Source organism: Mauremys mutica, chromosome 3 (genome assembly GCF_020497125.1).
Source record: "Mauremys mutica isolate MM-2020 ecotype Southern chromosome 3, ASM2049712v1, whole genome shotgun sequence".
Classification (NCBI taxonomy): domain Eukaryota; kingdom Metazoa; phylum Chordata; order Testudines; family Geoemydidae; genus Mauremys; species Mauremys mutica.
Genome location: NC_059074.1, coordinates 137400389 through 137416781, shown reverse-complemented (window position 1 = coordinate 137416781; position 16393 = coordinate 137400389). Strand labels below are relative to the sequence as shown.

The 16393-nt window shown below is 38.8% G+C and overlaps 1 protein-coding gene across 7 annotated transcripts in view; it reads right to left on the bottom strand.

Moving 5' to 3' along the window:
- Positions 1-16393, bottom strand: part of FMN2 (formin 2) — a 248375-nt gene that overhangs the window by 83263 nt on the left and 148719 nt on the right. For 6 of the 7 annotated variants that reach the window (XM_045011693.1, XM_045011692.1, XM_045011695.1 and 3 more), the window contains one exon: positions 15082-15143. In XM_045011693.1, the coding sequence (XP_044867628.1) occupies positions 15082-15143 (62 nt within the window). Of the gene's footprint in view, positions 1-379; positions 427-15081; positions 15144-16393 lie in introns of those variants that run through there. The other variant, XM_045011697.1, reaches the window with a different exon arrangement.

Here is a 16393-nt window from a genome sequence, read left to right as displayed (position 1 = left end):
CCTCTCCCTTTTCTTTTGGCTGTTTATAAAGTCTCCAAGATCAAAGTATTTCCCTTTTAAGTGATATTTCTCATTCAAAAATCAGTTGGGTTGCATTTGAATGCAATTTGATGTATATCTACATATACTGTATTTTTAAGTAAATCAAAGGGGTTCATATTGTTTAGTGTCACTTAACTTTTATTCAGGATTTTGAAAAAGGAATGGAACAACAAAATGAACTATTGAGCAGATTTAAATGCAAGTATCATACAGGACACAATACATGAATAAACAACCATGGTATTTTTTTTCCTGGAGTATAATGAATCTCACTGTATCTTAAAAAATAACCCACTCCAATCACATTTAAATCTCATTTTTCTTCTCGACGTTAGTTCCTTGGATGACCCTGTATTAGGGCGTGTGGTCTTTTTTGCAATATTCCTGTTAAGGGGAGACAGAGATATTTTATAGGTCGCAAATCTTTCTATATTCATTGTAATGCTACAATTAATTTTCCTAGCTACATTGCTGCATTATTGGGTGGAATTTTTCTTTTTGGCTTCATGACGATTTTTAATATGTGTTTGTACCTCCTGACAAAAGTATAATATATAGGGGAAAGAAGTAAGTACTTATCTTTACCCTAGGAGGAAAAAGTATCTATATATTAACATATAATATGGGACGTTGAAGACAACAGGGGAACCAACCAACACTTCAACACACAACCATTCTTAGCATCCTCCCCTCCCATGAAGGGCCAAAACCAAAAGACAAGCAGGACTCGAGTACCTTAATGTGTCCTGCATTAACAAGTTTGGAAGGAGAACACTAGGACTCTAAATAGATGATTTATAGTGTCACAATTTTGTCAGTCAACTTGGAGCCAGAAGAATTAGATTAACTTTTTAAGAATAATTTCTCATCAGGTGGAGAGTAAAATGTATATATGAGTCAATGGCCAGGTGATTGAAAAGTTATCCCAGATCCATCATTTGGGCCACCTTGTTGAAAAAAAATCTGCTGTAGAATTTTTTTGCAGACCACTTGACGTTGGAGAGGTCCAATGCCACGTGTCCCAATGCTCCCCAACCAGTTGGAATGTCAGGGACTGTTCCCATAGGCACAGGATCTGTTCTGTTCAAACAGCCTCCTAGTAGTCTCTTTTGAACATGAAGGGCTCCAATGGATAAGATATTCTCTGCCTGAGCAAAGAGATCCACTGTCTTTTTTCAACAGCAGACTTGGTTCTTGGCTACCTTTCTGATTACGTACAATACAACAACAGTATTGTATATGTGTAGTATACCCCAACACTTCTGGGAGAGGGGGATAAGGTTTGTCAAGGGTAATTTGACAGCCTTTATCTCCAGGGTGTAGACTAAAGGTCTACTGTGTAATACCTTGCACTGTGGATTTCCCTACCTGGAAGTCCTTATTTTAGAAAACAGAATCCATTTGAGTCTTGGATGAGGTTTCTCTGACAGTGTTCATTCTGTTTAAGGCTTTAGTCAAGTGATTCCTGACTGATTTGGGAATGGTAGAGCACATGTAGCTTTCTAGACTGTCACTGTCTACCCCTGCCCCAAGGAGAAGTTGTTGACGGGATCTCTCATGATACTGGGGCCAGTGAATCAAGTTTTGACACAAAATAATATCCCTAGGAGGTTCATCAGATGTTTCCATAGCTGTATTAAGGCAATCTGGGCTCGATGCACACCATGGAGACACACACACACACACACGGCTTTTCCATTGTGTCATGACCCTATTTCCCACACTTGGAATGACTGCAGCAGAGGTCCCTACCCTATTATTTCAGAATGACAGGGGCAGCAAATGCTCACCACCTTCTCTCCTCCACAACAGGCAGGAGTGTTTTGCTTCCCCTCAGGGCATCAGGAATGGTATCAGGTGACCCACTCAATAAATATTTAGATCCCAGATGTTAAGGTATATCTGCTTGAGTACACCAGGCCTACCACACAGTTCTCTTTCTGCCACACCCACAACCCTCTGCTCGAGTGCTGTTGGCAAGAGACCCCACATCAGTGGGTTTGCACTTATAGACACAATTAGGGCACTTCACTCCTCTCAGAGTTATTTTTTTCAGGCTGCCTACAGACATCACACTGCATCAGCTACGCTAAGGTCACATATTCAAGTTTTTCTTCACAACCATAAGGGCTAGACACACACTTTTTTATATAAGTGAAACCCAAGGAATTCATGTAAGCAACTGGCTGCAGGAGCTATGGCTACTGGCATTGGCCTTTAGCACCTATGCATTAATTATCATAGAATCATAGAAATACAGAGCTGGACGGAACCTCAAGAGGTCAGCTAGTCCATGCCCCACTCTGAAGCAGGACCACGTATGTCTAGACTACCCAACAAGTGTTTGTTCAACCTGTTCTTAAAAACTCCTAGGGATGGGGATTCTATGACCTCCCTTGGTAACACGTTCCAGTACTTAACTATCTTTATAGTTTTTCCTAATATCTAATCTAAATCTCCCTTGTGCAGATTAAGCCCATTACTTTTTTGTCCTACCATCAGTGGACATAGAGAATAACTGATCACGGTCCTCTAAATAACTGTCCTTAATGTATTGGAAGATTTATCAGGTCCCAGCTCAGTCTTCTTTCCTCAAGATTAAGGATGTCAAGTTTTTTTTTTTAACCTTTCCTTCAAGATCAGGTTTTCTACACCTTTTATCATTTTTGTAGCGGTCCTCTGGACTCTCTCTGCTTTGTCCACATCTTTCCTAAAGTGTGGTGCCCAGAACTGGATGCAATATTCTAGCCGAGACCTCACCTCCAGCACAGAATAGAGCTGAACAATTACCTCTCCCGTCTTATATACGCCAGCCTTGTTGATACATCCCAGAGAATATTAGCCTTTTTTGCAACTGATATTCAATTTGTGATCCACTATAATCCAAATATCTCTTTCAGCAGTACTACTGCCTAGCCAGATATTCCCCATTTTGTAGCTGATTTTTATTTCCTAAGTTTGTATTTTGCACTTGTTTTTATTGAATTTCAGACCAGTTTTCCAATTTGTTACGGTCATTTTGAATTCTAATCTTAACCTCCAAAGTGCTTGCAAACCATCCCAGCCCGTGTCATCTGCAGATTTTATAAGTATGCTTTCCATGCCATTGTCCAAGTCATTAATGAAAATAATGACTAGTATTGGGCCCAGGACAGATCTCTGTGGGATCCCACTAGATACACCCTCTCACTTTGACAGCAAACCATTGGTAACTATCCTGACTACAGTTTTTCAACCTGTTATGCACCCATGTTACAGTAATTTAATCTAGATCGCATTTCCCTAGTTTCCATATGAAAGGGTCATGTGGCACTGTGTCAAAAGCCTTTCTAAAATCATATCATCACACATCTACTGCTTCCCCCCATCAATAGGCCAGTAATCCCATCAAAGAAGACAAATAGGTTGGTTTGCCATAATATGTTCTTGAACAATCCATGCTGGATATAAGCACCTATAAGCATGCTCACCACCCTATTATCCTCCAGGTGCCTACAAACTGATTGATCAATAATTTGTTCCTGTAATTTTACAGATATTGAAGATACCTTAACTGGTCCATAGTTCTCTGGTCACCCTTTTAAAGACAGGTACTAGATTTTAGCTTCTTCAGTCCTTTGGAATCTCACCTATCCTCCATGATTTATTGCAGATAATTGCTAATGCTTCTGAGTTTGTTTAAACTAGTTCCTTGAGCACACTAGGGTGATTTTCATCAGGCCCTGCCAACCTGAATACACCTAACTTATGTAAATATTTTAACCTATTTTGGCTTGTATTCCTTTCCCCTTGTTAATATTAATTGTATTGAGCAAGTATGAAAAATCGGGACAGGGGGTGGAGGTAATAGCAGGAGCGGCTCTAGACATTTCGCCGCAGGGCGGCATGCCACGGGGGGCGCTCTGCCGGTCGCCAGGAGGGCGGCAGGTGGCTCCAGTGGACCTCCCGCAGGCGTGCCTGCAGAGGGTCCGCTGGTCCCGCGGCTTTGGTGGACCTCCCGCAGGCACCGGACCAGCGGACCCGCCACAGGCACGCCTGTGGGAGGTCCACCGGAGCCGCCTGCCGCCCTCCCGGCGACCGGCAGAGCGCCCCCCGTGGCATGTCGCCCCAAGCACGCGCATGGTGTGCTGGGGCCTGGAGCCGCCCCTGGGTAATAGGAGCCTATATAAGAAAAAGACCCAAAAGTCGGGACCGTACCTATAAAAATCAGGACATCTGGTCACCCTAGGTCACAATTAACTTTTTTAGTGTGGAGTGAAGGAAAGATAATGCATTATCACCACAGATGGCATTGCTAGACCATTTTGTGTGCCTAAATGTCACAGATCCTAAGATTTTCTTTATTACATTACTCTGAATTTTTTGCTACATCAAAGAAAGTGGTCCTCATAAGCCACGTATCCTCTCTGAAGTAAGGACAAATTATAATGTTATCTGAAAGTACCCTTCATTTTGTGACCAAGAACTTATTTTGGAGACACTGCCAATTCCAGCTGCTTTAACACACACAGTTTAGTGCTGGATACTTTAAACACTACAAGCCTTGCTTGCTGACTTTGATAGAAGTCAATAGGGAGAGGACAGGTCAGAAGTAGAGATGTCAAGCGATTAAAAAAATTAAATCGCACTATTAAATAATAATAGAATGCCATTTATTTAAATATTTTGGGATTTTTTCTACATTTTCAAATATATTGATTTCAATTACAACAGAATACAAAGTGTACAGCACTCACTTTATATTTATTTTTTAATACAAATATTTGCACTGTAAAAAACAAAATAAATAGTATTTGTCAATTCACTTAATACAAGTACTGTAGTGTAATCTATTTATCATGAAAGTTGAGTTGAACTTACACATGTGGACTTATGTACCAAAAAACCTGCAGTCAAAAATAGAACAATGCAAAACTTTACAGCCTACAAGTCCACTCAGTTCTTGTTCAGTCAATCACTGAGACAAATGAGTTTGTTCACATTTTCAGGAGTTGCCAGCTTCTAGTTTATAATGTCACCTGAAAGTGAGAACAGGTGTTTGCATGGCACTTTTGTAGCCAGTGTCGCAAGATATTTAGGTTCCAGATGTAGTAATGATTCATATGTCCCTTCACCATTCCAGAAGGCATGTGTCCATGCTGATGACGGGTTCTGCTCAATAATTATCCAAAGCAGTGTAGTCCTTCAGATGTTCATTTTCATCATCTGAGTCAGACGTCACCAGCAGAAGGTTGATTTTCTTTTTTGGTGGTTCAGGTTCTGTAGTTTGTGCATTGGAGTGTTGCTTTTTTAAGACTTCTGAAAGCATGCTCCACACCTCATCCCTCTCAGATTTTGGAAGGCACTTTAGATTCTTAAACCTTGGGTCAAGTAGCTTTCTTTAGAAATCTCACATTGGTACCTTCTTTGTGTTTTGTCAAATCTGCTGTGAAAGTGTTCTTAAAACGAACAACATGTGCTGAGCCATCATCCAAGACTGCTATAACATGAAATATATGGCAGAATGTGGGTAAAACAGAGCAGGAGACATAGAATTCTCCCCACGAGGAGTTAAATCACAAATTAAATTAATGCATTTTTTTAAAAAAAACAAGCATCATCAACATAGAAGCATGTCCTCTGGAATGGTGGCTGAAGCATGAAGGGGCATATGAATGTTTAGCATATCTAGCACGTAAATACCTTGCAATGCCGGCTACAAAAGTGCAATGTGAATACCTGTTCTCACTGTCATGTGACATTGTAAATAAGAAATGAGCAGCTTATATCCCATAAATGTAAACAAACTTGTTTGAGCAATTGGCTGAACAAGAAGTAGGACTGGGTCGACTTGTAGGCTCTAAAGCTTTAGAGGTCTTAGCAAGTCTCTGCAGGTTGTAAATCAGAATCCTTTCAGTCTTTCCTTCCATGCCTCGCTACTTCCATATTAATAAACTATGTGAGAGTTTACCCATCAGTCTGTCCCAGAGGAACAGAACTCAGAAAATAAGTAGCTTTTACTCATCTAGTGTACACAAATATTTAATTATATCATCCTATATTTTAACAACATAATAATGTGGAAAACTGATGTGTTTAGTTTGCTTCTCTAGTCTAGCATTCAAAATCCCTTTGATAGCATTTCATTTGGTAAAAAAGAAGCTCCAGAAAGATTTGTGCTGTGGGGGTTACACATCTGAGGAGCTATAGGAGTACCCAGTATCATCGCCTGTCTCACTGCTATGGTATACAGCTTTACAATGATGGAGTACTTTAAAATGCAGGTTTTCCAGTTGATCAGCTTAACCAAGAAGGAATTGTACCCTCAAAAGGCATGTCTGTTAGCAAGAAAAAGAGAAGCGATGACAGACAAACTAAGGAGAAATGTTGATCCTCTAACAGCTTGACATTTTTAGCCTTTGGAATGAGAATGTATTCTAAGGTGTTATGAGGTACTGATGCAGAGAAATTTGCTTGAAAAAACCCTACTGAAGGTATTAAGACAAGCAGTTCCTTCTTCACAAGACTACAATTAATCATAGTTCCCATCCCAAACTGTTTACACTACTCTGCAGGAATCACTAGAATGACCAGAGCCACAAAGCTATGGTGCATTAGTGTTAACGCAGAGTACAGCGATGGAAGGGGTTTTTCCATCACTGTAGGAACTCCACCTCCCCAAAGACGGTAGCTAGGTCGAGATGGAAGCCTTCTTCCATCACCCTAGCTGTGTCTACACCAAGGATTAGGTTGGCAGAGCTACAGTCCTCGGGGGTGTGGATTTTTCATACCCCTGAGTGCCATAGCTATGTTAATCTAAGTTTTAATTCCATATCAGGCCACAGGGGATCAGAATTTTGATTCAGGCTCAGCTCCGCTAATATTGTACATTAGGCTTCAGGGTGGGGACCGTTATCCTTAGTTATATGCTTTCTGCTAAGGTCAACAAAACATTAGCAGAAAGTACCAGACAACTTCAAATGACTGAAGCAATATAGTCTACTGTGAATATAACATGTGTGCCTGAAGAGATGATGTGACTTTGGATCAAAAAGTGGCAATAATTTTAGCAAAGCCATTAACTTGAAACCACATGGCTCCATTGTAAATATCTCTCAGGGTTTCTAGAAATGGACGATACAAAAAAAATCAGATTTTTAATTAAATCACACATATACATATTCCTTTTTGAAATATATATAATTTTTCTTTTTTAAAAATAAACCTGTTTAAAGTTTCATTTGATGTTAAGGCCTACATTTACAATATTAAAATAAAACAAAATATATGCTGCATCAATGAGCACTCCTCAAGTTTTGATGAGTTAAAGGGTGCTTTGTTTTGTATTATATACAGAAACAGGATAAAACATAACTACTGAGATTAACTCAAGTTTTACAAATATGTCATGTTGTACATTAAGTATCTGTGTTTTTCAGTCTTCACAATGGAACATATACAGGTATTTCCATTTTTCCCCAATTGTAAGTACTTTGTTTCTTTTGTGGGGAAAAGCTTTTGCCTTAATTACTTTTGGTTTCAGTTTAGCAGAAAGAATGCTTTCTTCATTTGGACTATTTCATTCATACTTGAGAAACCAACCGGGAGTTGAAAAAGCAAGAAAACTTGTTTTCCTTTTTCAATATATGAACCACCACCAGGTGGGAGAGGATGAGCTTTACAAATTCTAAAACTAACCTAACCTGCTTGGGTACTTTTGAAACTCCACACTAGGTGCCTATTTGCATCCTGAGGCTCCCAAATACCTTGGAAAATCTGGCCCATGGTGACCAGAAAAAATCCATCAACTCACTATCTACAGTTAATACTTCCTTTGTTTACTAAAACAATTTTTGCATTTAAAACATACTTAAACTTACCTTCCCTCCCTCCCTATGTATCCAGCACTTTTGAGATTTTTTGTATTAATGAAATAAAACTGTTTAAACATTTTTGTGCATTTTAATTCCATTCCAATTTCCATCCAAATGCAGATTGAAACAAATCAAGAGTCAAAAATTATCTAGTAATTAAGAAATGGGTTATTCACCATTTTCTAACATAACAAAAAGTAAAAATTAACCTGAACAAATATATGTTGAGGTATAAAATTGTTTAAGTAAAATGTGTATAGATGTATACATCACGGGATTGGACTAGATGACCTCTTGAAGTCTCTTCTAACCCTAATTTTCTATGATTCTATGTAGAGAATCTTCCTGGTTAGTGATGAACAGAAGAGTTTTGTTTATGTGGGCTTTTTAAGAAATAAATTATTTATACAGTTGGAACCCACACTTTTTGGTACTACAGCCAATATGTATAGCCCATTAAGTAACAGTGCCTCCCAGCCACATCACTTAACTGCTCTGTGCCCTAATTACCTCTTCTGAAATATACAGCTAATACTATTGTGTGTCGCCCACTGCTTATTCATCTCTATATGCAAAGCACTTTACAAATGGGTTAAATGGGAGGGTTATTTATCCCCATTTTACGGTTGACTTAAGTACAGAGGTTCAACTAATTTGTATGAGGGGCATGATGGTCCAGGAGATCATCTTAGACATGAGTGTTCTAGTTCAACCTTGGCCACAACTTCCTACATAACTTTTATCAAGTGTCTTAAGCTTAAATCAATGCAATATTCTGGTAGGGAATACAGGGTGACCTTTAATCTCCACTGGAAACTTAAATTCTTTTCAATTTTGATATGGCTTGTTCAGAGGTTGAAAATGCAAATATTCTTTATGTTTTTTTTCTCCATCTGCTTCATTGACATAACTCAGTCCAGTTTTCATATAAAGTTAATATTGCAAATAGGTTATTATACCTGCCCTTCAAAAGCATCTTCTGCAGCAACCAGAGTTAAAATCCCACCTACATTTCAGGTGTTGGGGTTTAAAGTGATTTCATTGCATGGCTACAGGGACAAAAAAATAGGCACTTGGCAAAAATTTCAAAAAGTCGTCTCTCAGTAATTATTTTCCAGAAATGTTCTAGCTGTTGATAAGGCTTGACCTTAAAGATTTGAAAGCATGATGATTTCAGATAATGGCACAGTGACTGCAACTTTAACTGCTGAGAGGCTGCCCTTTTGTCCTTAAAAAAACATCGCATCCCTCCCTGGACACCCTAAAGTGTCAGCTCCAAAATCACATCCCTTTACTTCTATAATCTAATGGAAAATAGCTGATAGATATCAGACTGCAGGTCTCAAATGTGCTGTCTGAGCTTCTCCTAGCCAGCAGAAGTTAATATGCTTATAGATACACAGTGCAGGATTCTGCACCCACTGAAGTCAATGCCAAAAACTCCCTTTGACATTAATGGGAGCGGGATCACATCCATAATTTCCACTAAAATGAATGGGCCTTAATTATCCAGAACAAAAAATAGTAAATTCAATGAATTACCATTACAATTAAAAAATAGTGGTCACATGAACTTTCAAGAAAATGAAACTGTAAAGTCATTTGAGTAAGAGGGAGACAAAGTGACATTCAAAATTTCAAATCAGAATAATATTTTAATTATTTGCAACAAACTATTTTGACCACATTTCTTCAGATTTTTCAGAAATGTCTTCCTTGCCTCCATAGTAAATCTTACAATTTTCAAGCCAAAGTTACAAGGGGTGATAAAGTAGGAATTCATAAGGTTGCAATCCACTCCCATTAACTCTGGAAATGCTGCTACTTCTCAATTAGTAAACACACACACGCGCACACACACCCCATTTCACAAAAGCAGCAAGGTAAACATATTTAAGGATTCTGTTTCATCTGACATGTACAGCACCCTCTTCCCAAATCAAAGTTCATGTTATGATAACTAATGTGCTAGGAAAAGAATACTGAAGTGCTATAAGATTGTAAGTGAAACACAAACCTTGAGAAGTAAAACTAGAAATCTCAGATTCTTTCTGCCACACATGATTTATCTTAATTGGGGGATTGTGTGTGTGAGAGAGATAAACTGCCTTCTTAATGAAACTGTTGGCTTATCTTGAGCTATTATTTATGTATCATGTTTCAAATTTGGAATTATGTTTTTAAGAAATAGATTCTGACAAACAACATTGTTTTTATAGTAGGTTAAACTAAGATAAATGTGGAAATATCACTGATAGTTGGAGCCCTTTTGATAGACACTTTCTATTGAAAACATGTTAATAAATACGAAATAGAATCCCCTCTCCAATAGCTATAACAACAATACAGTAGAACCTCAGAGTTATGGACGCCTGGGAAACGGAGGTTGTTTGTAACTGAAGTGTTGGTTACTATGAACAAAACATTATGGTTGTCCTTTCAAAAGTTTACAACTGCACATTGATTTAATACAGCTTTAAAACTTCACTATGCAGAAGAAAAATGCTGCTTTCCCCTTTTTTTTTAGTAGTTTACATTTAACACAGTACTGTAGTGTTTTTGCTTTTTATTATTGTTGTTGTTTTCTTTGTTTCTGTTGCTGCCAGATTGTGTACTTCCGGTTCCAAATAAGGTGTGTTTGAATGGTCAGTTCGTAACTCTGAGGTTATACTGTAATGTCACCTAACTCATATATAGCGCTTTTCATCAGTAGATCTCAAAGCACTTCACTTTACAACAGTTTAACAAAGTGTAGATACTATACAGTGATCCACTAATAAAGACTTTACCATCTAACTGCAATGCTGGTTAAAAAAAAATCACTAAAGATGTATTTAGTAACTATGTGGGTTTAAGAAAGCTTTAATTCCTCAGTAAACAGGAATTGAGCCCTCAGGACTGTGGTTTTTGAAATTAGGGTGTGTTTAGATCTGGAGACTGCCCAAACTTCATTCACATCTAGAAGGGAAAGCAGCATGCCAAACATATGCAATCAGGAAAAATTACATTCTGAAGAAAGATTGTAAAACAAATGCTCCCATATGTTTCACAGAGATCAAATAGAATGGCTGAGGACTAGCACAGCGATACTTAACTATCTGACAAAAAAAAATCTTCAGAACTAAGAATTAATTTAGTGTGTGCAAAGTAAGGTAAGGAGGCACGTAAGTTAACTACTCTTTTTTAAAAAAATATCTAGAAGATACAGAGTGTAGCTAAGAAATAAGGGGAGATTCAAACTATCAACTAGTCTGGTACCATCAGATACCTAAAATTACTATTTGTATTACAATGCTACCTACTATCCCCAACAGAGGTTAGCCCCCATTTTACTAGGTGCTGTACAAAAGTACTGTATAGTAAGGGACAGTCCAGGTGCCAAAGAGTTTACAATCTAAATAGACAAAACAGAAAAAAGATGGGAAGCATAGAGAAGTGAAGTGACTTGCCCCAGGTCACACAACAGGTCACTGGTGGGGCCCAGATTTAAATCCAGGTTTCTTGGGTCTCAGTCTAAAGCCCATACACTAGACCACACTGCCTCAAAAAATACCTATTCCCTTCCCCCTTGCCAACATTAGTTAGTATACACCTGTGTTCTCTTAATACACATCTTATTTCTCAACTTGAGCAATGTACTGCAGTCGCTCTCAAATACTCAGTTGTGCTTGAAATAAATATATAAAACATTCCCCCAGTGGCTGCACTGTTCCCTAGGTATTCCCTATATCAGGTACAGAAAATATCAAAGGCATACTGCCATAATGTTATTTTGTTATGTGAGCCAATTGAAAAGATTAAGGGTAACCAATACAGTGTTTCACAGATGAGCTTTAAGGGACTGGTATGAGTCCCTTGTTAGTCAGATGGAAAAATCCTTAGGTTTCAGTATAAATGTTTCTAGCCCCATTTGTTTGTGAAGACAGCTTTGAAAACATAACCTGACGTAAAGCAGTGAAAGAGACACACATATAATCTTAATCTTACTTTACATAAAAGTAGTCAGTTAAATTTTGGGATGAATGCCAAAGACTCATCAATGGTACACAGTGGTGTGATCATGGTGGGCGGGAGTTGGTTTTGTTAGGAGTGGGAGCTCACTAGAAATAATAGCAGGCTCTGTTTCTAAATGTGTAGCCATCTGAGGCTGAACTGTCTGCTTCTCATTCAGACTGCTGCCACACCATGGGTTTATCCCCCCTTGCTGTCTCCTGTGTCTCCTCCCCTGCTCCCCAGAACCACTAAAAATCACACCCACCCATTTTTCAACCACTTCAGCAGTTCATGAGGATGAGGAGGGAAGGAGGCAGGTCAAGTGGCTGCTACACTGAGAGAGTGTCCACCTCTCTTCTACTGCCAGAGCCAGCCCACTCAGAGTCTGCAGAGCTAGTAAGCAGGTGAGAACCTGGAATTCCCTAGTCCAGCAACAGAGAGGACCGAGTAGAACAACTACAGCTAGAGACTGTAGGGACATCCACCTTTCCCATGACAGCCACTCAAAGCCAGAAGCTACAGGACAATTTGCCTGTCATCATCATGTGTAAGGAACAGGTACCTGGTAGAGAAGCTAACAAGAAGAACCTCAATGAGGTGCTGGGGAGTTGGAAGCATGGAAAGTTGAATGGAGACTAACTAGATGGAATAAGTAGATGGAGAATAACTAGATGGAATAATAATTAGATTAAGAAGAAGGGAAAGATCATGGAAATGATGCATTTTTTGTGGGTGAGAGAGGGAAAGAAGAATACTAGAATGATGAATTCTGCTGGAGAGAATAATATTTGGCACAGAAAAAAACATCCTATATATGACTGAATGAACTGGAACACTGAAGGGTACACACTTTGTTAACATTTTGGCAGCATATAACTGATGTTTTTTCTCTGAAATGACCGGGTACTGGATATTTATCTATTATTTCACTCTCTAAGAGAAAGAACATTTTTGAAAGGCAGAAAACTGAAATAACCAAAATTATTTCATGGGATGACAAAATAACATCACTCTCCTTCATTCCGACTCTGTGAAAACACCTGCATGCAGTCTTTGTGAGAAAAGCCAGGTGTGAGAGCAGAGAGGAGACCGAGCTAGGAAAAAGTAGGTGTCTTCAACACCATTCTCCCTGCAAACCCACAGTGTTGTCAGAGACCCTGTTTTTGTTTTGCCTTCCTCTGCAGCATGGGGCACATGCCAATTTGAATTAGAGTAAATGGTGGATTCTCTGTAGCTTGAAATCTTCACATCAAGAGTTGAGGACTGCAGTAATTAAGCCAAAGTTTATGGGCCTATTGCAGCAGTGGATGGATGAGGTTCTATAGCCCACAATGTACAGGAGGTCAGACTAGATCATCATGATGGTTCCTTCTGGCCTCAAAGTCTATGAGAATTTCTCTAAATTACTAGATTCTGCCCTTTATTTTGTGTGGTTCCTGCTCTGTAAGGATGGAGCAAGAAGGCAGTTTGTGTTGGGCTAGGGCAGAGACAGAAAGGATGACAATGATGGGAAGGATGGTCCATGTTACGGCACTAGCCTAGGACATGGGCAATCTGAGCTCAATTTCAATTCTGCCACAGTCTTCCAATGTGACCTTGGGAAGTCACGTAGTCTCTTTGTCTCTCAGTTACCGTTACAGAGGGCATCTCCCTATCTCACAGGTTTGTTGTGTGGATTAAAGATTGTAAGGTGCTCAGATTCTATGGTAACAGGGGCCATATAAATACCTAAGATAGACAGAACATATCTGTGGCAATATAGCTGCTGTGACAATAATGCTGTCATTGTGGAATGGAAGGGGTAAGAACCAGTGCTTAATTTGTGCTGGCACTTGCCGGGGCTGAGCCCTGGCACCTCTAGGGTTGGCACATCAGTTATGAAAGTAAAAACATTGCGTAAGCCCTGGCACCTAATTGCTTGAGCCCCAGCACCTCTTTCATTACAAACTAAGCACTGGCAAAAAGTGTAGAAAACAGGAAAAAGCCTCTGTAGATACCAACATATCTCCATACCTTCCCTCAAGGGGAGTCAGATCTCTTGTCTACTCTGTATGGAAACCCCATCCATACTTAATCAGAGAATCATAGAACTGGAAGGGACCTTGAGAGGTCATCCAGTCCAGTCCCCTGCACTTGCGGCAGAACTAATTATCTATACCATTCCTGACAGGTGTTTGTCTAACCTGCTCTTAAAAACTTAATGTAACTTCATCCTGCCAGAAAGATGATTTCAGGGAAACACCACAAGCTGAAACAATTTCCTGACCCTCCCACAGGTTCTTCATAAATGGGCATGGTCCAGCCCGCTTATGTTTAAAAGACAAAGGACTACACGTTTTAAAAAATATTTTAAAAGTCATAAGTTAAGAGAAAACAAAGTAACTGCATATATTGGCCAGGAATACCAAGAATATTTCCCCTGCTTAATGATTTATGCCTTCAGACATCCAGGATCTATTGAGGGTAACCAGAAGGCCTGTTTGCACGCTCTCTGGGAATTTGGAGGCCTTGCTCTGGTAATACTGATGTTAGCATCTTCTAGAGATGAGTGGCCCTCGATCTCTCTTTGCAGCAGTGGAAGTCAGAAATGCTCTGCTGGATTCTACTGTTTCTGTCTTCACAGTCTGAATAATGCTGGGACAAGGATGCTTTAGAGTATACCCTGGTTTATTCTTAAATCTCTGATCTTGCATAGTTTTCATACAATCTCTCAAAATTATTTAGTATCTCATGGTTATGGATCTCAGTATACTATACTAAGTTTTACAGGTCTCAATGATCCTTTCCTTTAAAGTAACTAAACATTATTTCCTGTGAAAGTGAAAAACCATGAAATATAGTATTCAAAAAATTTTTAGGTGTAGCACAGGAATAAATATTTATTAAAAACAGTTTTATTTTATGTTTATTCCTGTCAAATATAGTATCAAGTGTATTAAAAGGCAAAAATTATATATTTGAATATAAATGAAATCCTTGACTTGAAAAATAAATGCACATTACAAAATGGATTGCCATTTAAAAAAGGGCAACTGTTTATCCTAATTTTCATTTAGATTTGACAAAATAAAACTTTCCTTAAGAGAGAATGTGTTTGTGCAGCTTAGTAATGAGTTGTTCCTGTTGCAGACCAAAACTACCTTCACATGAAACTACAGTATGCTATGTACCTATGCCTCCTCCTATTACTTACATTCTCATAGAGGGCTTGAAGGGTCTCTAGGTCAACCACAGAGTTGTCCAAGTTCACAACAGCTGTGAAGAAAAGACAAAAGTGAAAAAGAATTAGTTGTCAAGATGATAATCCAGCAGTGAAAGACACACTGAACACAATACCCAGCAATAGCTTTTATGACCCCACTGGTCATACAGCTTAAGGGTTTTAACTTTATTAATGCCTTGAATAGTGCCGTTTCTAAGACTGTGGCCTAGGAACCTGGTAGAGCCAGGTGACAAGTGTTAAAGAATTCACCCCCTCCCCCAACACACACACACACAATCCCATGAGTATGGCCAAAGCCAAAGATCAGAGATAAGCTTCACATCAGACTTTCATGGTCTGACTGAAAGCATTATAACAATTTGTAAATCTGTACACACATACACACACCCCACACACAGAGCTCATTCCTGTCACTGGTTGGTTTCAGACTTAAATTGGTTAATCCACAAATCAGCCAGTTAACTTCAATACACCTGACAAGGGTCAAATCTTCTATGCACTAAGCCAACAGGTTTAGTACAGATACAAAATATTCCTTTCCTGTTCCCAACCAATGCTGGTGCCACATACGTATTGTACCTTTTCAATGTCAAAAATCTGGCTTAACTGCACACAGAGAGCAATTTCAAATCAACCTGACCTCTGAAAAAAATGTGATAAACATGTGCACTGATTTGCTGTGATCACTGGGAAAACTATAAAGGTACTAGGTATATTTCATATTTATGCTGGTCAGAGAAGAATCATTCCAAATTAATATGAATATAAATTTATTAATATAGAATTATTTAAAACCTGGTAAACTGCATTTTTTATTTTTAAAAGCTTACAATCCATGTCATTGGAAAGCAAAGTAAATTTTGTTTTCTTGCTCTCTCTCTCCACACACACACGCACTAACTATACAGGTATTCTGAATATTATGCATCAGGGATTCTTGTAATAATAAATGCTTTTACTACAATATTTTATCTTTTGCCATTTTGTCCTTTATTTGATTATTTTCTTTTTTTTTTTCCTGTATACATATCTGTCTGCTATCCAGAATAACCCTGGGACAAAACTACTCTAGAGATCAGGCTGGTGATCAGTGATGGAATCCAAGTATCTGATTGCTTGATCCTCTATAAATCAGTGTCCTTGACTGTCACTAAGTGATTTTGTGTATACACCTCAAGATTACAGACAATATAATTCAAACTCATTTGTTTCTCATTGCTCTGAGGCATTCAGTGATACCACTTAGTGTCTGGGACTCATCACATTTTCTCCTTACAGGTCT